Genomic DNA, 22,214 nt, shown 5'->3' with positions numbered 1-22,214 from the left:
CCCTGCACCTACTCCCTTACTGTGACCTACTTACTCCCACAGAGCCCACCATGGCACTAAAAACTCCCATCTCTGTTTTCAAGCCTGGAATGGGTACAGTTCCCTGCATTCAGCACCCTTGAGCTATTGCCAGGTTTGTGTAACTCCCCCAACATCAGTATAGAAAAGCCTGGATTCTCTCTAAAGATATTTAAGAGCAAAATGCATTTTTGCTGGAACAAAGAGGGATAGATAATTTTCAGTAGTATCATTACTAAAATATCATAAAACAGAGTTTGACCAGATGCTTTTCAACACTTGTCCAGAAATTTCTCCATGTGAAGAAGCATAGATGTCAGCATGACATTGTATCATGAAAGTCTCAAGAGAAGTTGCTTTTGAAGACATCATGAGGATTCATCTAACCACAGATGAACTTCAGCTGCATAGCTTAGTAGATGAACCAGTTCCACACAGAAAAAAACAAGTGGTTTGTAAAGCAAATAAAAGGAATACAATCATAGCACCACAGAATGGTTTGGGTTGAAAAGCACCTTTGAAGGTCATCTAGTCCAATGACTGTCTTCTATGGGCAGGGACACCTTCCACTCGACCAGGTTGCTCAAAGCTCCGTCCAACCTGGCCTTGAACACTGCCAGGGATGGGGCAGCCACAGCTTCTCTGGGCAACCTGTGCCACTGCCTCACTGCCCTTACAGGGAAGAACTTCTTTCTTATGTCCAAGCATAAATGCATTACACAGTATTTTCTCCACAGTCAATACACAAAGTTTTGATGTTCCTAAGGGGATGGAAAACTTTATTGTAGAGGTCTGTAGTGATAAAAAAATCCTCAACATCTTACCTTTATAAGTATTTAAAGCAATGAAGTACTTGAACACCTAGTTTTGTAACAATAGCCTAAAGCTTGGTATGAGACTTGGAACACTGTTTTTTAGTCTGAAGATGGTCCCATACATGTCACCAATGTTATAGTGGGATTCATGTTGCAATACCAAGAATCCTCTGGGATGGGTGCAGTTGGGGTTAAGGGAGAGGAGAGGGTTTTATAAAAGAGCTAGTTGCTGAATGTTGTCAGTGAAGGGGAGTAACATGATGGCTAATTTCCTCTCACCATATGCTCTGGGTCCCAGCCCAAGACAAATTTCTAACAGTCAATAGTTAATGCTACCTGGCTTCCGCTGTGGATGTCCCCAAAATGGCTGTGTTTAGGTCAAGTACGTGGAGCTGTGTCCCTGGCTGTGGGAGACAGGCTATGAGTGTGTGAGGTATTTATACCAGCTCTAAACCACTGCAACTCTTCCAGGGAGTTCTTGGCTCCTTGCTCAGAGTCAGATTGATGGGAAGTACTAGTTCAGTGGCTGAATTCAGTAGTCTGATAAAGAGGTGGACATTTCTAAACACTAGTACTGCTTTCCAGCTTCTAAGGGCAGGTGTTAATCAAGGGCGGGTTTTACCAGATACGGGAAAGTGAAGGAGTCAGAAATTGCTACAGCCTGAGCAAATCTTCTAATGTGCCATCATTTTTATTCCAGGGAAAAAAAGTAGGGAGGAGAAAAGAAAAAAGTCCAACAAAGACGAAAGCAAGGAGACAAGACAGGAAAGCAAAGGGCGAGCAGCACGAAGACAAAACCAAGAACAGAGGGAAAACAACAATAAAATGCAGCCGAAAAAAAGAAAAGCCCCAAATAAAGAACAGAACCTGGCACCCATTGACACTGCACATTAACAGCCCTCCACAATTGTTTAAGTCTTATGATGCTGCTATCTCTACCAGATCGCCCTGACAGGTGCTCCAACTGTTCAGGCTGCAAATGGACGATGCTACCAGTTATTATCAAACTTTAAACAACATTCCAAATACTTCCTATATTCTCCAAGCAACCATAGTTTATTAAAGAGATTGACATGAGCCAAGGAAAAGAAAAATAAATCTAAAAATGGGATACTTTAAAACTGTTATATTATATGCTTCCATGCATCTGTAAAAGGCAATTAAGAAATTTTGTATATATTAATAATAGGGTATAAAATATAGCAATATAATAATGAATGACATTCAGATGAACAATGTTTTCTTTGTAAAATATTTTTCAAGTTATTGTTTAAGTATGCGGCAAGAGATATGTCTAAGTCAAAGACGCAAATCGTATCCCTTCATATATTGTACATAAATACTAAGGGAAGGAGGAAAACTTTTCCGAAGAGCCAGTAGGAACCCAAGGGTTTATAGCCTCTGGTGGAGCAGAACGGGATTGTGCTGTGGTTCCTCGGTCCGTGCTTCAGCCGCAGGTGAGGAACACCAAAGGAAAGCTGACAGGGCTTCGCAAACTGAGGGAGAAGAAGCAGAAGCATCTGCAGCTTTGAAGACTGACTCCATGAGGCAGAAGGTGGTGGAGCTGAGCTTGAATAGCAGTCTTCTCTGTGGAACATCACAGTGTTTTCTGGTCTAAACAGTGGTACCGTGTGTGCAGTTTTATGCTTTTTATACCTATGTGTAACTTAAGTCTACATTTCAAATCTTCTGGTAAATGACAAATCATTTGTAGGAGACAATGTTGAGTTAATAAAACCCAGAAAAATAGATCATGTAAATATGTGGTTTTCAGTGATGGTGCCACCTTTTCTACTGGGGGAGGGAATCATTTCATAGCTCTATAGACTGAAGAGGACACAACTTACAAAGCACATCTAGTGAAAGTGTACCCACAACAGCAAATCAATTGAAGGATAGAAATTACAAACTTCTGTCCATTTTACCTAAATTCTTGTTCTAGTTCTTCTCTCTGACACAGCAGAGGTGAAAATCTTCACTGCTCAGAGGACAAACCAAGCCCCTTGGTTCCATTCTGGCTATATAAGAGGCTAGAGTGACCCACAAGTGAAGGACAGGCTATGCTATACGCTGACTCATTGCTCAGAAATGGATTTGCCCTTTACAGAAATACCTTGAGGAACCCACATGCTTCACCAGATGTCTTTTGGTGCCATGTTTTCCTCAAGGGCAGCTGTCACAGGGGTAACAGCCTGCCCAGTGTAGTGCATGGACTAGAAAATGTGGCAGGCAAGCTTTCCCAGCCAGTTCACATCCCTATTCACTATTTCTGTTTCTCACAGTGAGTTTGACCTATAAAACTACTCTGCCCAATACTGAAGCCCATCTCTCAGGCTGAGGAAACCCAAGCGACAGGCTTCAGTGACTTTTGGAGGAAAATCCTAGTCATCCAGACAGTGACACAGGGGAGCTTCCTACATTTTGTTTTGTAAGAGCTTTGTCTCTTAATGATACATGTATAGATGCAGCAGTCTAATAACATGGGTGTTTCAGACTTCCACAGCTTGCCTGAGCTTTCATGAGAATTAGTCAAAGCTTTCTGTAACCAGTCCATGGTTATATGCATGTACTGTATTTTTGCTGGTGAGAAGACCTAAAGGCTGAACTTTACAGAGATGAGCATCGTGCACATGGAACACTCATCACATACAATAAGGTCTGAATGGTGGAGAGAGAAAAGCAGGGTGTGCTGAATGCCTGTGAGAGGCACCTACGAGTGGGAAACTGGAGTGGGGGTGCTATCTGTGGGCTCCCAGCTCCACCACATATCTTGTCTACATCCTCCTCCAGAGTGAGCTGGTCTCAGTTTCCCACTACCAATCCTGGCAGCAGCAATCTTCCTCCACCAACATCTTCCCATCTTCTTGGCAGCAGCAACTGAGGAGAAGCTTGTCTCACAGAAGTGGAGGGTGCTCAGCACTGAGGCTCTGATACTGAAAGCAGGCAGAGAGAGGAAGGGAGAAATCCTGCTGCTGCCAGACTTGGAGGTTGGCACTGAAAGACGTGGTGCAAGCAGGAGTTCTGCTCTGAGAGGTGCTGGCATCACAACAGAAAGTGGCACTTGGTGCTTCAAACCCTCTCCTGCAGCTATAGTCACCAGTCTGTCTGAGGTGCTGGTGGGCAGATGGGAATGTTCAGCTGCTCAGGAAGAATTTACTGCTTAATTTACTCCCTCCAGGGACAGGCTGTTGGCCAGATGAAGTAGCCCTGGTCGGTTTCAGCAAACTAGACCACTAGCTGGACCACATGGATAAGTGAACTCAGGAAGCTTTGTCTGCAACTCCTAATACTAACCAGTAGGATTGTGCCTTTTCTCTGCCTTAATTAAATATAGGAGGTAAATAGCAAGAGGTTTCAGATGGAAGAATGGCACTTGATAAAAGCACAAACAAAAACTATAAAAATGAACAAGAACATTCAGAGGGGAATTAAAAAGAGGAAAGAGCAAAGAAAGGAGCTAAACCCAGAATGACCCTCATCTCAGTTATTCTCTACTACAACACTTGGAGTCAAAGGAATGCCATTTATCTGGCAAAGACAGACAGAAGACTGGAAAAGCAGTACCAAACAGTTCAAAAGCTACAGATTGGAGAAAAAAAAAAGTAAAGAAGAAAGGAAGAAAATGTAGGATATAAATGTGAGCTTTTTTATACACTGCCACATAAACCTTTATTACGAACTGCAGCGTGCGTCTCCCTGCGTATGCAAATGGCAGTGACAAGAGAGGTGTTTTGTCTTACCAAGAGAAGGACTTGGAATACTATCACCTTTCAGCAAGGGATAAAAATGTAAAAGGAATTTGGCTCATGGCAGTAAAAATTCATAGCAATCGTACCTGAAAAACCATGACACAATTTTCCTGGAAGTGATCAAGGAAGATGCCGTCATGTTGTTCCCTCCCACACAGGATAATGTTTGATAATATTTCCTGTAGCCATGGTGAAGCACTAAAATGTACATCCATCTCATCTGGGCAACTAAAATTTTATGCAGTCGTGGCACTGAATGAAGACTACCCTGGTGGTAGTGGCACCACTCCACTGGGACTCCCAAGAAACTGAAGAATGTGGACCTTTGTACTTTTTCCACCCAGTAATAAATATGTAAAATATGGAGTCAATGCTCTTACACTCTAAGAGTGTAAGAGATAATGGGGCCTCATATGACCTTACTGGAGAAGATCTATGATCGGGTTAAATACTGCAGATAGCTGTGAGTAGATTTGTGTGAAACTTCTTTCCTGACTATTGCTTTCCAGTTACAAAATACCTAAAACCATTAAGAGTCAACTTTAATTTCCAGAGGATTATGAACAGAGTAGGATCATGAACAACTTTTCTTAAAATGGGAGCTAAAGCGAATGGGGTTAACTGTCACCCAAATTCATAGTGTGATAATTACTAAAGAACAGGCCTAGAATAAAATACTAAATATCAGTTATGGTCAGTAGATCAACAGGAATGAGGTGCTATTTCTGACAGTTAAACTGCTCGGGGTTATAATCAGTAACAAAGAGGCAGAAAAATGAAAAAAAGCAACTGTTACGGTTCAGGCTTCAGATCTGTCTGACCAAGGTGTTGCTTGTTCTCTCACCTGCCTCCATTTTAGTGAAGACCCAAATAAAGCAATCCTGTGTTAAGGTCTCATAAACAGTTTAAGCTCTAAACTGTTGAGCCTTTCACTCAAATCGTCTCAGCACCTTTATTCTGAGACACCAGAGCAGAGCTGTCAGACTGATCAATGCACAGGTTTTGCTGTATGCTGTAGCAAAGCAGCAGCAGAAGGACCCATCTGCAGAATGGGACCATCATGATCATAAGTCATCCCCCACAACACTTGTTGCACACCCAGAAGGTCTTGTGTCATACCCTTTACCAACCAGCTCTGGATACTTGTGGTTGTTATGCTGATGGGAAAGAAGCTCATGAATATTGTTATTTATTCAGAAGTATTCCTCTATAGTCCTCATGAGTCACTGTCATTTATTTTCTGTTTCTGTGGTTTTAGGCTCTTAGCTTTATGATGCAGCATGAATGTACCATGACTGTTGTACTTAATTGCTATACATTCCTAATTTCAGAGGCAGCACAGGGTTTCATTCTCACGGTTCACATGAAGTTGCAAGAATTCAAACAAAAATATCTGCACACCATGACATAACAGCTAATCATGGGAGCCACTGTTCACAGCCATATTCTGCAAGCATCAGCTGAAGCTGCAGTATCAGGCTTTCCTAAGTCCAACAACAAGGGCTTGGGCAGCACTGTCATGTTTTCAGGCTCAGATCTGCTACTTCAGTGTTGTTACCTAGCACAAAGCTTTATATGGTAAAGACCTTGCAGTCTTATGTGGCAAGCGTACTTTGCAGTTACACATCCTCAAATAATTCTCCCATATGGCCTCTCGTAAATGAGGGATTGGATTTTTCCCACTATTTCATAATAAACTGGCATAATTTAAAAAGAAGTTAAGTCAGCATGTTTGCTTACCATTAAAATATCTCATCTGTCTCTTACATCTTCCTCTCCTAACTTAGCTGTGATAGTCTTAGTGGATTTAAGCCTGCTCTTTCAGACCTGGAATGCAATTGCATTTGCCTTTGAGAAACAAGAGTATTCATTGATTGGTTTGGCACAGAAATTTCTGGGTTTTCATGGGTAGATGAAATTTTTATTGATACTGTTCTCTCTAGCATTTCAGGGTACTGATAATGTCCATATCAAACCCTCATACACAAGACATTCAATTCCTTAAAATTAACCCTCTGCATTTCTGCAGAGCAACATTCATTAAACATCTTTTTAGATATAAAGCTGTCTGAGAATAATCATTCGTATGCCAGCAAGAAAATGGACCTTTAAGGATCTTTGAGATTGGCCATCTGGGGCTACTTTCTAGAATTTACTAAGTATTTCTTAGGACTAGTCTTAAGATGTATTTCAGTGCATTGTGGCTCTGTTTCCATCTCAACCTTACGTTGTCCAGTCTGGGATGTTCATGGGAAGGTTAATAACAGGTCCAGTACTTTTCTCTGTCAGTGCACATGCACATCTGCACTTACCCTGTGCATTCGTCTAAATTACTCTGTCCTGCTTAGCTCACATAGACACTGTACATTGATTTGGTCTGGGGTCATTAACCATTGTCCTTTCTGACTGGCTTTTTTTTTTGTTAGGTACAGATATCTTCTGAATTTTCTGTCTCTAGCTGAACTTTTGAATCTCCGATCCCTGCGGTCACATATAGAAGGAAACAGTGGCCTCACATTCACCCCTGTTTTGCTTCTTCCTCCTGTCCTCTCAACTTTCTGCCTAAGTGTTCTTTGCTTCCCCTTTATTCTGTGTTACCATGGTTCCTCTCCTGATCCACCTCGGGTATCCTCAGTGACAATCCAACTGCTGCCTGATGGCAAACTAAGTGCAATTGAAGTTTGAGTCTCTTCCTTTCGCTTCACACATCTCCCTTGCTTATCTTTCTTCAATTGCTTCTTATGAAGGCTATGAAATAAAGGAAAACCAAACTGTTTTACTAACAGACTCATTTGTGATCACAGGGCCTTAGCCTGGGAAAGGGGGGTAAGGTAAGCAGCCTTTCTTGGATGAAAATGCCATCGCAACTTTTTCTGTAATCAGTACTGTGGAGGCAGGAGAAATTCTGCAGATAGCACAAAACCAGGATGAAGTATTACAAGGACAGGAGGGAAAAGAGTTGTCAGCTGGTCTGCCACCCTTAAAAGAATGATGTGAACAAAATTAAACTAGCAACAGTGACTGCATTTTCATATATAAAAGGAATAAAGCACTGGGATAAATGATCCCAGAATTAAACCAATAAATTTCAATTTACTTAGTTCCTGATGTGCCTACAGGAGGAAACCAGAGGTGAAACAAATTAATGCAAAGATGGGAACAGAAGGATGGCTGGCTGCAGATAAGCAAGAAGCGGAAAAACATATTGTCACTATTATTTAATTTATGCATTAAATAATCTCTACTCATTCACAGTCTACTCCAGTGCACCTATGGCTAAACAGGTTAATAAACTTCTACTGATATTTGTAGAGCCATTACAGTGGGGGAGATGGTACAGCTACTAATACCTTCCACTGATGAAACAGGTATTTTCCCAGAGCATGAAATTAAGGACTAATTTTTGTGATTTTTGTTTGGTTGGTTTGTTGGGGTTTTTTGTTTTGTTTTGTTTTTCTTTGTGTGACTGAAAAACAGGAGGGCAGTTCCCCTTTCTGCTTTATGCTACAGCACAAAATAGCTGGTTTCACAAACGGCTTGATCCTCACTGTATTATTGATGCTCCATATAAATATACATCAGTCCATAAAATAGGCTGCTATGAAAAAAGAAAAGTGTATAAAATTCCTTAGGCAAATCAAGATAACCTGCTCAAGGGTATGTTCCTTTTCTATAAGAAATTACCTATTTTTTTATTCTGCTGTCAAAGTTGAGCAATGGTAGAAACTGAAAAACATCTTACAGCAAAAGTATAATTCAAAATGATAAAGGAAGTTATTTTTCACGGTGATGCTTTGTCTTCACGGTGAAAGAAACCTCCAATGAGTAAATGACAATACAATCTGTCATATAGCTGCTCTAATAATTCTGTTGTCTGGAAACAGGACTTACAATTTCAGACAGCAGGAGGGGACGAAAAATGGGTAAATTATCTCCACACGACACTGACAGATATCAGTGTACCCCTACTAGTTATTGGGCAAGTAACGTCCAAAATAATAAATAAACCAAAGATCATCCTTTTACCACTTCTTTCACCCCACTGTTAATTCTCAACTAGCTGATAGAAGAGTATCTGGTTTTGCAAGCCAGACAGCAAATGGTTGGGCAAGGAGTTGTCATTTGCTCTGTTTTTAAACCAGGAAATTCATTGAACAGGGGCTGAAGTGCACAATTCTGTCACTTTTGGTGATGATGCCTCCATGTCAGATGCTTATATCTTGCTGATACACAATCCACTAACAGTATCTGAGATATTACTGTTCTTCCAGTTTCTGCTTTCCATTTAAGAATGACTTTGACTATTCCCAGTGTTATAACCTTCTATTTTTTCCAGATTCTACTTACTTCTTTCTGAAATACATTTCTACCCCCCAGACCCTGCCTTCTGTTCTGTAGATGTGCCATAGGTAGGATAGTTAACACAGTTGTATGTGGAAGAAGACTGCATGACTTAGACATCCCATGAGCATGTGTATATGTATTGGGGTCAGGGATGGAAGGACTGATGGAAGCCGATTTTTGGATCAAAGCCCTCTAAAAGAGGAAAGACATTAGAGAAGCAACCATTATAGTTTTAGACACCTTGAAAGCCTTGGAGGGAGCATTCACACATCTTAGTCTTTTGTAGTTGTCCCTGAAATGAATCCCAAGTGTACAGCCTGACCTCTTGGACTACAGGTTTGGCCTATTTCTACATATTTGTGATATACTGTGTTATTTCTGTAATGATCTCACCACTGATGCTCAGCTCACTTCCTAAAAGGATTTGTAATAAATGAACAGTCTTCCTGAATGTTAACTAAGTTGTTGTCCTGTTTACATTACTGTTAATGAAGAGTAAGGGCTAAGCCACTCACTGTTCTCCATATGCATAAATCCTCTTTGGAGATAGCTCTCCAGTCATCTTAAGCACAAGTACGTATTCTACTCCTTATGAGTCCTTCTACCTTACTGGCATTATCTGAGCTCCAGTAGCACATCAAATGATGTAATTAGCATCCCTCACCTGTGGTTACTTTTCACGTCCTGTTTCTTACGACCTCACATTTGCTGTGCCTAACGAATTACTGAAGTCTAGACATATTGTGCTTGCTGCTTAGAGGGAAGGAGAAAAGAGAACCAAGTATTCTTAAGGTAGTGAAAATCTTGCATGAGAGATCAGTTCCTTGTTTTGCTTTGTTTTGCTTTTTACACAAGGGAGAAACGTCAACATAAGGCCATTTCTTAAGCACATGCACCCTGAGACTTACATTCTCAAAATTAATCCTGTGGAAAGAAAAGAACGATAATTAAAAGTGAGTATTTGAAAGTCAGCTGGGAACCTTAAGCTGAGATTCTGGTACACCATTAGGGGGCCATCTCAATATAAGATCTTAAGAATGAAGCTTTTAGTAAGAGTTAGAAGTTTTATTCAGCCAAGACACATTTGCTCAGGGATAAGTAAGAATTCTTTGCAATTTTCTCATGGGTCCTGCAGAATCCTAGGAACATTTTCATACATTAGGAAATGTAGGTCCATTGCACTTTAGTCACTGTCAGTGGGTGGTTAAAAAGCACAATGCCCACATTGTACCTCAGCTGTAATTAGAGCGGTATCAACTATTTTTCAATACAGAACACTTTGTCTTCTGACTACAAGAATAAATAAGTCATCGCTCAGGAATTCTGGATAGTCATAATTTCAGGCCTATAAATCACACTTAGTGTGTTTTGTAACCAGCTTTTACTGAAATGTTATTTCACAAAAAACCACACTAGAAGTACCATGCATTGTATTATTTATTAGTACGAGTGGGAGCTGCAGAAGCATCCTCATCATCCTTCAGCTATCCCCCCCCCCCCACCCCGGGAGAGCAATAACTGCCGTGTTTTGAAAAATAGTTGACAGTATCAGAAGGAATCTCAATGTTAATGTGAAAAGTGGACATTCTTGGCTTGGTATAAGGCAACAGGCAACACAAAGCATTCAGGGGATTATTTTAAGGATGCACTGACACCACTGAATATTTTCTTATATTGCTTTTAACTTGATTTTTTTAATAAAGTGACACAGATCTGTAGTCAGCATGTCTTTGATATCTTTTTTTTTTTTTTATGTGTATGTAAGCAATAACAGTGACTTATAATTCCATATAAAGCTGTCGGCACAAACGCATCTTCCCTTTCATGAGCTCTGCCTAAGCAGGCCTGAAGCTCAAGCAGTCTCTTTGCTCAGTTAAGCACAAGAACAACTCTTTCAGAAGGCTGCAGCCAAATGCTGAGAAGGTTCCCATGGGCTTCAGTGAAGCAGTAAAATGGAATTCAAAGGGGAGACGGCAGAGCACTACACGAAGATAGGAATATACAAATTCACAGAGTAATGAAAGAAGTTCCCTTAGGCAGCAGTGGTAATTCACAGCTGAATGCAAACAGTGTCATGGTCTCAAAAAGAAGCAAACATCATACTGGGACACACAAGCAGGAATACAGCCTGTAATTTTATGAAGCAATGATTCTGTTAATTACTCAGTACTGCTAGTCGTCTCAGCTGAAGTACAGTGCCCCCTTAAGGTATCACAGTTCAAGAAAGAGGTGGTCTAACTAGAAATAGTCCAGGCGAAAGCACTGAGAATGGACAAAGCTCAAAAATATTTAGCTCCAGAAAAATATTCCCACACCTAACTATATCTATTAAGCAGATAACAGACATAACACAACACTGCCAAGGATGAGAGGGACATGGCCAAAAATGGGGATCAGCTGAAGGAAACAGTACTAAGGAATTCTCTAAAAAATGTATAAATTTTCCTCTTTCTGGATGTAAACAACAACACTCACTGAGACAGAGAAGAAAAAAAAAAAACACACTGAGAAATTTGGATAGGTAAAACTAAAATATCCCTTTCATCCCCATCTGAAGCCAGTTTATAATTTTACCCTTTCTTAGGACATGCAGTGCTTGTATTCCCAGCTCCCATATTCATATATTTAGACAAGAATAACACTTTTCCTGTTCTTCTCCAAACAAAATTCACCCTCCTTTTTTCCCAGTGATTCAAATGAGCACTGGAGCCTCCGAATTCAGAAGACAAATAGAAAACATAAACTTTATCGTCTCCTTTATTAGAGGAATCAAACTTGTGCTGTCATGCTGGCCAGTTTCATCCTGATTTGGGGAAAAAAAAAAGGGGGAGGGGAGAAAAAAATTAAAAAATAATGTTTTTACAAGGTAGGCATTTGACAGACAGACTGCCAGGCAGCAGGTACAGACTTCTAGACCTTTCCACAAGGATGCTGTGGGGTCATGCAGCAGATACAGTCATGGGGGAAAGAAAGGAAGGGCTGGGGCCTGAAGACACAAACCCAAAGGAAAACTGGTTTCCTTATCTTGCTGCTCATTGAATGACTTGGTTTGCTTTGTAAACTTAAAATTTTTAGTTCATCTTCATGATTTTTGGGGGGGCAGGAAAGGAGCAAACAAATAACTTAGGATTTCTTACATCCTTGCTAGGACAGTACTATTTCCATACAGAAGATGTGCCACTGGACCAGTGGTGACTGTTAGCATCCAGGACTACACTTTACACTGTGTAGAAGAGCAGAGCTCTTCAATGTTACACGAGCCCACCCTCATGTTCAGCAACATGACAGCAGTCTCCAGCGCACCCTGTTAATTACCACAGCACCTGAACTGTACATATGTTGTGCTGCACATGCTGCAACCGTGTATAGCTCAGGGAAAGCTTCTCCAGCATGGACTTGTGCACAGAAGGCAGCTGAATGCTGCAGGTTGCTCCAGCCAGCATGAGTGTGAGGGAAGAGACAAGTGAGGGAGTACACTCACATGACTGCTCTACCGGCTCCCCTGGGCACCCACCTCTGTGCACAGTCCCCCTGGTGCTACTCAGTGGAGGAGCCGATGGGGTATGGCAATGCAGAGCCACTGCAGTTGTCCATTTTTAGGTAGACAGATGAGATTTTGAGAACTGTTGATTCTGCCATCTCAAGTTATACATACATAACATTACAGTTGAAATTCATGAAAACAAAGGACTGTCCTGGATTTCTTGAAAGCTTTGGATCTAGATTAGAAATTCAACTGCTTTCTTCCCAGTGTCAAGATAGTCTGTCCCCCAGAGAGTACATCCTGAAAACAAGGCCCACACTGGGATCCTCAAGTGCAGTCAGAATTAAAAAGTGAATTTTGGGACTGAATAACCAGCTGTGTGTGTCAGTGCCTATGTTCACACAAGCAGGTGTGTCATTTCAATGAAACATACGCAAAGGCACAGGGAGAGACCTCTGCTCCAAATACCAAGATCCAGGACAGTGACATTTCACTGGGCTGGTAGACAGCTGGGTTCACAGCTGAGTGTCCCAGTTTGGAGCAGAGATTGGAGTGGAGCAGCATTCCTACCGTGCAACTGTCCCAGTTCAGGCTGTACACACTAAAGCAATTGGGATCACATGTCCAGGAAATAAAGGAACATCCACTTAAAAAAAAACTGTTTCAAGATCTCTTGGACACATGGATGTCCTCCATGCCTGAGCAGCATTACACAGGCTCACCAACAAAACACAGGTGTGCAGGGCAGAAAGCAATGTGGCTGGAGAAATGATCTGGTCACAAGGAAGAAGGAGTTTTGAGGAAGGCAGCGACTAAAAGAGCCACTTCAAAGGCATCACAGGGGGCAAAAAAAGAGTAGTTTAACCATGAGAAGTGCAAGGTCCTACACCTGGGTGAGAGCAATCCCAGGCACAGCTACAGGTTGGGCAGAGAAGAGGTTCAGAGCAGCCCTGCAAAGAAGGACTTGGGGGTGTTGATTGATGAGAAAATGAACATGAGCCAGCTTCAGTGTGCGCTCGCAGCCCAGAAAGCCAACCATACCCTGGGCTGCATTAAAAGGAGTGTGACCAGCAGGTCGAAGAAGGTGATCCTGCCCCTCTACTCTGCTCTTGTGAGACCTCACCTGGAGTATTGTGTGCAGTTCTGGTGTCCTCAGGATAAAAAGGACATGGAACTGTTGGAACAAGTCCAGCTAAGTGCCACGAGGATGATCAGGGGACTGGAGCACGTCCCGAATGAAGACAGGCTGAGAAAGTTGGGGCTATTCAGCCTGGAGAAGAGAAGGCTGCGTGGAGACCTCATAGCAGCCTTCCAGTATCTGAAGGGGGCCTACAAGGATGCTGGAGAGGGAGTCTTCCTTAGGGACTGTAGTAATAGGACAAGGAGTAATGGGTTAAAGCTTAAACAGGGGAAGTTTAGAGTGGATATAAGAAGGAAATTCTTTCCTGTTAGGGTGGTGAGGCACTGGAATAGGTTGCCCCCAGAGGTTGTGAATGCTCCATCCCTGGCAGTATTCAAGACCAGGTTGGACAAAGCCTTGGGTGAGATGGTTTAGTGTGAGGTGTCCCTGCCCATGGCAGGGGGGTTGGAACTAGATGATCTAAAGGTCCTTTCCAACCCTAACCATTCTATGATTCTATGATTCTAAGTATTGAGGAAGAAAGAAGCTACATGAATAACAGATGGGATAGACAAGTTGGTGATGATAATGTGCCAGTAAAATAAATTTTACCTGGAATTTCTGTACTACTTACTCTGGATCATGTTTTTCCTTCAAAGTTTCTATTACAAAAAAGAAATTAAAAAAACCCAAACCCACCATGAGTTGTCTTGCTTTTGTTTTGACTCTACCCACGCAGGGTATTCCAGACTCTTTATTCAATCAGTTTCAGCCTTAAACCTGGAGATAGGATGCGAGTGAGTCACGTTAACATTGTTTTCTGTGTTTTCTGACTTACTGCAGTTTTGTATTTCAAAATTTGAAGTTGTTTTTGCACTGTCAGCCATCTTAAATGAGGTAACAAATTCTTTAGCTACAACATTCTCACACACTTCTTTTCTATACAAGCTTAGTCAATACTGATGATCTGTCAAAGGACTTCTTACTGACTCTTACTATTTGTACTCAGATGATCTGAACAATGTCTGCCTTTTAAATTCAATGATGATTAATAACACATATGAAACATAAGATTTTTTTAAGATCTTGGCCTTAACATCTGATAATAATAAGGATGTGGACAAACACATTGTCCTGGGTTCAGCAGTAGCAGTCATTTTTCTCCTTCTTGGTAGCTGGTGCAGTGCAGTGTTTTGACTTTCAGCTCAGGAACAGAGCTGATAACAATGATGTTTTGGTTTGGCCAAGGACTTTGTGAGCCTTATGCTCTGCCAGGGAGGAGGGGAAGCCAGGAGGAAGCAGAGACAGGACACCTGACCCAAACTGACCAAAGAGGTATTCCATACCACAGCACGTCATGCCCAGGAGGTAACTGGGAGTTAGCCGGAAGGGCTGGGAGACTGCAGGGTTGGAGGAGGTATCGGTCAGAGCTTGGTCGGGCTTGGGGGGCGAGTTATCGGTCAGCTGGTGCTGAGGTGTTGTATTCTCTTCCCTTGTTATTTCCTTTATCATTATTATCATTGGTGGTAGCAGTAGTGATTTGTGTTATACCTTAGTTACTAAACTGTTCTTATCTCAACCCGTGGGAGTTGCATTCTTTTCGATTCTCCTCTCCGTCCCTCCGGGAGTAGGGGGAGGGAAAGAAGGGGGGGGGGGTGAGTGAACGAGTTACCTGACTGGGTTTAAACCACGACACACATACATGCACACACATCTGCATATTCTGTTTTGTGGTCGGCTTTGCGATAGAAACCTTGAAAGATGACCTTTGACTTTTTTTACTCTATTTTCCATGCTTCCATTTAGACACAATGACCAAGATCAAGAGTCTCAGCAGCAACCAAAAGAAATTGAAATGCAACCCTGAAGAAGGAAATGAGAGGTGATTTGAACCTCCTTAATGAACAGAGAGTCAGGCAAAGCAATCTTTATGTGGGAAAATTTGAACGCCTGATTCAGGGATTGCTAACTGGGGATCTGAGACTCAGAGAGCCCTAACTATCATTTTCTTCATTTTTTGTGTTGTGGACTCATAATAATAGGTTAATTATGGCTTTAATTTTGGAAATACAGATTATTGTTCTTCAACACACAGGCCAAAGAGATAATGATTTCTTTGTTGCAAGTCTGGCAGAATACAATGCTTCTTGTTTGTAACAGCAACTGGACAATTTATTTGCATGCAGGAGGTTGTTTGTTCCACTAGATACCCTTTAGCCTTTACTTCTCCATTGTTCAGAAATGACACAGTATATTACAATTACAATTATATTACAATAAGCCTTCAATTACTGGGTAAACCAATTTAATCAACAAGAGCATAGTTCATACATAGCTGCAATTACCAGTATAGTTATGGGTACTGGTGGTCAGTACTGTCTTTCACTGCATCATGAGAGAAGACAACTTAAATATGCTCAACTATGAGAGAGACTTTGGTTGTTAAAGAATATTAGGGTTAAAGAATATTAGGGTAATTATTCCATTATGGTGCTATTCCACCTTACTACTCATAGATGGGCAGTGGAAAGATGAAAACTTTGGTGTCCCTTGTATAGTCCATTACACAGCAGAAATTTTTACATGCAAATCATGTATTTAAAATATTACAAGTGTAAAGCTGTAATGCAGTTCTTCAGTATCTGCCATCGGGAAAAAAAAACCTTTGCAGCCTTCTTGACTAGTGCAGCAGCTACCAGACCTGTTAGCAACAGCCTCTGCTGCTCACAGCTGCCCTTAAGACCTCTGGCTTCTACCAGCACGTGCATGCTTGGGCCTGGGCAAGCATAATTCCCAGCAAGAAAGAAATATAGGGTAACCCAAGTGGATGTCTCAGAAACCCTACAGCACCTTACAAGGCACAAGACACCTGCACATGGACACCTGAATCCTACCCACATATCCATAGCATTAAATGGGTGGATTATCTATAGGGGCTGTGTTTAAGACTCATACTGAATCCCACCCAGTGTGACCTAACTTTGACCTAGTTCCTTCTGGTTTAAAAGCTTATACAAAGACAGTTATGGGCACTCATCTCTTAAGCTATCATAACTGGACTGTGTGTCTAGTCTAAACCAAGTTAACAATTTCAAATGAGTTTAAAACATGAGTCCTCCTTTCTCTACTTTTCTCAGTCTACTACCACTCCAGATTCCTCTCCAATACAAGCTTTAGTATTTTCCAGAGAGATCTTGACTGCTACTACAGCTTAGCTGGATGATCAATTAAAAGAATGTTCCTTTATAAATTCTTGCTCTGTGTAAAGCTGTAGGCTCTCTCATACCTTTATTTTAGCTACAGGAACTTTCTATCTCATTGCTGGAGATAATGAAAAGCAATGCCACAGAATCTGAAGCCTGATGATATCAGGTAAAACTATAGAATGAGTAATGATACCACTGCTAAACTTTCCAGCTGACATATCCAGCTTCTGCAGTTATGCCGCAATCACAAGCTGTCTGCCAAATCTGTCCAAATATCCTGAGTCCCAGATACTCCTCTGCTGAGCTAGCAGTTTTTTCTGCTCCTCCTGCAGAGTTCTGTAATTTATCCCTCCACCTGCTATTTTATAGCAAGCTAGAAACTGGAGTGGGAGTAATGAGGTATAAAAAGCTAGATAATGTAAATAATTGTTCCATCAACACAACTGGCCGTCATCACATCAACCTGAACCAAACCCACCAGAAGCTGCACAGAATATCTACTTTGCTGGACCTGAGAATCACAGAAGTTTTCCCACAGAACACAAAGGATGAAGCATCCATAGCTGTATATACAAGGAGGTATGCATATGTACAACTGCATGCATTCCTTAAAAACCCATAGATAACTTTCCATGCTGTGGAAATGCAAATGAAAGTGCAGGTCCATTCGTTATCTTCTCTCAAACCAAGTGCACTATGACTCCTATAAGATGTACTGCTTAATCTCTGAAATCAATAGCCTTGCAGAATCTGTAATATGAATCAGAAGCAAGTTGATTTATTCATCCATATCTGATCACCTCTTCTAGTCTTATTGCTCACTCTTTGAGACATTACAGTCTGACTCAACTTTATTTCACTATCCAGCTGTGTTGGAGCCTAGGATGAAATCATGTGAATGAATCTGTGGCAGGTGTAACCCAGTGTTGCTTCACTGGAACTCAGGGAGCTATATGTTCTTACCACAGCAATGAATTTAATCCATGATCGGTGGAATAACATAGTTGCAGCATCCTGCTCAAAATGAATAATGGTAGCAAGTTTGAGCTCCCAGCTAAATAGATGCCATAAATTCAGGCTTTGTATAAACCCAGGAATCTGTACCAGGGATGGATGCAAACTAGATATCTTGCCATTCACCTGTTCTGCAGTTTAAAGGTTACACATTATTTATTGCTGACGTGAGTAGCTAAAAGCCTACTAAATTCCACAGAATGGCACTGACGAGCGAGTTGAGAGTCTGTGGGTGAGAATTAAGGGGCAGGCTGGCAGGGGCGATACTGTTGTGGGTGTCTGTTACAGACCACCGGATCAGGGTGAGGAAGCTGAGGAGGCCTTCTACAGGCAGCTGAGAGCGGCCTCACAGTTACAGGCCGTGGTCGTCGTGGGGGATTTTAACTTCCCTGATGTTTGCTGGAAGGACCACTCGGCAACCCAGCCGCAGTCCAGGAGGTTCCTCCTGTGTATGGATGATAACTTCCTCCTGCAAATGGTGGATGAGCCGACCAGGAGAGGAGCGCTGCTGGATCTCATCCTCACTAACAAGGAGGGTCTGGTCGAAGCAGTAAGGGTTGAGGGCTACCTTGGTTGCACCGACCACGAGATGGTGGAATTCAGGATCTTGTGTGGTAGGACCAGTAGAATAGCCAGTAGAATTGCAACACTGGACTTTAGCAGGGCAAACTTTGGCCTTTTCAAGCAATTGCTAGGGGAAATCCCATGGGCAAGGCTGCTTGAAGGTAAAGGGGCCCAAGATAGTTGGTTGGCATTCAAGGATTGCTTTTTCCAAGCTCAAGATTGGAGCATCCCGACACGTAGGAAGTCAAGGAAGAGGGCCAAGAGACCTGCGTGTCTAAATAGGGAATCGCTGGGTATGCTCAAGTGGAAGAGGAGAGTTTACAGGTCATGGAAGGAGGGGCTGGCCACTTGGGAGGAATATAAGGCTGCTGCTAGAGGATGTAGGAAGGCAGCCAGGAGGACTAAGGCATCCTTAGAATTAAACCTGGCGAGAAGGGTCAAGGACAGCAAAAAGAGCTTTTTCAAATACATGGCAGATAAAACTAACACCAGAGGCAATGTAGGCCCACTGATGAACGGGATGGGTGCCCTGGTGACAGAAGATACAGAGATGGCAGAGTTACTGAATGCCTTCTTTGTCTCTGTCTACTCTTTGTCCTGAAGAGCCCTGTACCCCTGAGACCTTAGATGAAGTCAGGTCGACGGAGCGGTTTGCCTTAGTCGATGAGGAATGGGTTAGAGACCAGTTGAGCAATCTGGACATCCATAAATCCATGGGTCCAGATGGGATGCACCTGCGGGTGCTGAGGGAACTGGCAGAAGTCTTTGCTAGACCACTCTCCATCATCTTTACCAAGTCTTGGGAAACGGGAGAGGTGCCTGAGGACTGGAGGAAAGCAAATGTCACTCCAGTCTTCAAAAAGGGCAAGAAGGAGGACCCGGGTAACTAGAGACTGGTCAGCCTCACCTCCATCCCTGGGAGAGTGATGGAACACCTTATCCTTGGTGCCATCTTAAGGCATATCAAGGATAAGAGGGTTATGAGGGGCAATCAACATGGCTTCACCAAGCGGAAATCATGCTTGACCAGTCTCTTAGCCTTTTATGAGGAAATAACACGGTGGATGGATGATGGCAGAGCGGTGGATGTGGTCTACCTTGACTTCAGCAAAGCATTTGACACAGTCTCCCACAGCATCCTCACAGCTAAATTGAGGAAGTGTGGTCTGGATGATCAGGTAGTGAGGTGGACTGTGAACTGGCTGAAGGAGAGAAGCCAGAGAGTTGTAGTCTATGGGGTGGAGTCTAGTTGGAGGCCTGTAACTAGTGGAGTGCCTCAAGGGTCAGTACTGGGACCAGTATTATTTAATATATTCATCAATGATTTAGATGAGGGAATTGAGTGTACTATCAGCGAGTTTGCTGATGACACTAAGCTGGGAGGAGTGGCTGACACGCCAGAAGGCTGTGCTGCCATCCAGCGAGACCTGGACAGGCTGGAGAGTTGGGCAGGGAGTAACTTGATGAAATATAACAAGGGAAAGTGTAGAGTCCTGCATCTGGGCAGGAACAACCCCAGGTTCCAGTATAGGTTGGGGAACGACCTGTTAGAGACCAGTGTAGGGGAGAGGGATCTGGGGGTCCTAGTGGACAACAGGATGACCATGAGCCAACACTGTGCCCTTGTGGCTAAGAAGGCCAATGGCATCCTGGGGTGTATTAGAAGGGCGGTGGTTAGTAGGTCGAGAGAGGTCCTCCTTCCCCTCTACTCTGCCCTGGTGAGACCGCATCTGGAATATTGTGTCCAGTTCTGGGCTCCTCAGTTCAAGAAGGACAGGGAGCTGCTGGAGAGAGTCCCGCGCAGGGCAACTAAGATGATTAAGGGAGTGGAGCATCTCCCTTATGAGGAAAGACTGAGGGAGCTGGGTCTCTATGGTTTGGAGAAGAGGAGACTGAGGGGTGACCTTATTAGTGTATATAAATATATAAAGGGGGAGTGTCACGAGGATGGAGCCAGGCTCTACTCAGTGGCAAACAATGATAGGACAAGGGGTAATGGGTACAAACTGGAACACAAGAGGTTCCACTTAAACTTGAGAAGAAACTTCTTCTCAGTGAGGGTGACAGAACACTGGAACAGGCTGCCCAGGGAGGTTGTGGAGTCTCCTTCCCTGGAGACATTCAAAACCCGCCTGGACACATTCCTGTGTAACATTATCTAGGTGTTCCTGCTCTGGCAGGGGGATTGGACTAGATGATCATTTGAGGTCCCTTCCAATCTCTAGAATACTGTGAAACTGTGTGAAACTGAGCTACACTGGCTGTGAGTGTGTCCCTGCGGCATTACCCAATACACAGCTAAAGTTACAGGTGCTGAATGGTGACACAAAATGGAGACATGCAAAATGAGATTTTTCAGAGCTTGCTTCAAAGTTAATGGAAATTGTCTGCAATTTGCTTTACCTCCAATTGAAGAAGAATATCACAACTACCTTGGAGAGGTGATGACAGTGGAAGAAGTGATCACTGTACGTCTGAATGAATTAACTGAAATCAGTGAAACTAATTCTAGAGTAAAGCACCATGCAGCAAGAACAAGGGCCAGAACTGAGTCCATCCTATTCAAAACCAGGAAGGGTGGTGAACTGAAACTCCTCATCTGTTTTAATATGAGCTTTTCATGGACTTTATCAGCACTGCTGGAAGCCAAGAACACCTTATTTCATTGTTCTTCCCCCCAAATTTCAATGCTCACATAATTAGAACAGTTATAAAACTGCCAGCTCATGTGAGAACTTTGAATAAATAACAAAATGCCTAATCTATTCACCTTAGCTCTTTAAAAGAATGCACATTCTTGCAAAGTAGTGATGCATTAATACATCAGAAGCTTTTCAGGATTAATGAAAGAGACCCAAACCACAAAAAAACTCTAAGCTAACATTACAGACATACCAAAAGACCTAATTCACACAACAAGAAGCCCTGGAATAGCATTCTTTTATCTTGCTTAAATTCCAGTGAGACCAGTAATTATGAACTGGTGCACAGAAAAGCTAAGGCTCAGGTGCAGCCATCCCCAGAATAGCATCTCCACAAAACGAACAAATCAATTTCATCTTGAGAACCTATCTACCAAACTAAGAAGAAAAAAAATAAAAAATAAAAAAGGCAATAAAGAAAATCCAAGCAGATATAAACTCAAGCAATAGACAATAAATGGTAAGTAACCACAGGTTGGAAACAATTGCTTTCCTCAGAGGTTCCCCTGATGACACGTAAGAACCTGGAGAAGATTATGGTGTCAGCAGAATACTACCACTTCGTACTTTTCATCCTGAAAGTATTCTAACTAATGTATTCTCACAAGACCTTTGTGAAAAAAGGTAAGTAATATAATCCATTTCACAGGTAGAAAAATTGACTACTGATTTGGTAAAGCTTATGCCAGAACAGAGATTAGAAAGCTGTACTTCCTAAATATGTGATCCCAAAGGTACTGTAATCCTTTTCTGAACCTTCCTTCCCTGCCTTCCACTTTCTTTCGCCTGCTTTCTTCCTTTGGGTACAGAGAGGGGATATAGAGTTGCAGCAGCAAACTTTTGTTACCCTGTGAAATCCACAGAACTGATGTGCACTCAGTCAGAACAATTAGAGCTAACAGGATGAGCAGGAAACAGATTAAGTCAAGGCATTAAGCATACAGGAGGAAAGGGTATTGCACTCTAGGCTGTAGAAAATGCATCCCTTCTCTTGAGATTACAAGTCATTTATGCTGGAGCACCTCTTCCTGATAAGTAGTGCTGGCAGGGCTGCCTGCTCATGCCATTTCTAAACTAGTTTGTCAGCACACTCAACCAGGATGTAGATTTGTCCCTCTTCCCCTTGGAGAAGATCTACATAGGGGTTAATTGCACTCGTGTTTTCAAACCCTTTATTGTTTCCTTCTATTGGAGAAGG

General features: G+C 42.4%; 1 protein-coding gene across 1 annotated transcript in view; it reads left to right on the top strand.

Moving 5' to 3' along the window:
- RSPO3 (R-spondin 3) overlaps window positions 1-2,587 on the top strand; it is a 60,448-nt gene extending 57,861 nt beyond the window's left edge. Inside the window, exon 5 of the mRNA XM_061474887.1 lies at window positions 1,534-2,587. Within this exon, the coding sequence (XP_061330871.1) occupies window positions 1,534-1,727 (194 nt within the window). The 3' untranslated portion in view covers window positions 1,728-2,587. The remainder of the gene's footprint in view (window positions 1-1,533) is intronic.
- Window positions 2,588-22,214: the final 19,627 nt, after the last annotated feature.

The sequence above is a fragment of the Pezoporus flaviventris genome, unplaced genomic scaffold (assembly GCF_033815535.1).
Source record: "Pezoporus flaviventris isolate CSIRO_AGI_PZ_B2104156 unplaced genomic scaffold, CSIRO_AGI_Pfla_v1 ptg000081l, whole genome shotgun sequence".
Taxonomy (NCBI): Eukaryota; Metazoa; Chordata; class Aves; order Psittaciformes; family Psittacidae; genus Pezoporus; species Pezoporus flaviventris.
Note: the sequence above shows the minus strand (reverse complement) of the source record. Positions and strands in the feature narration are given on the sequence as shown.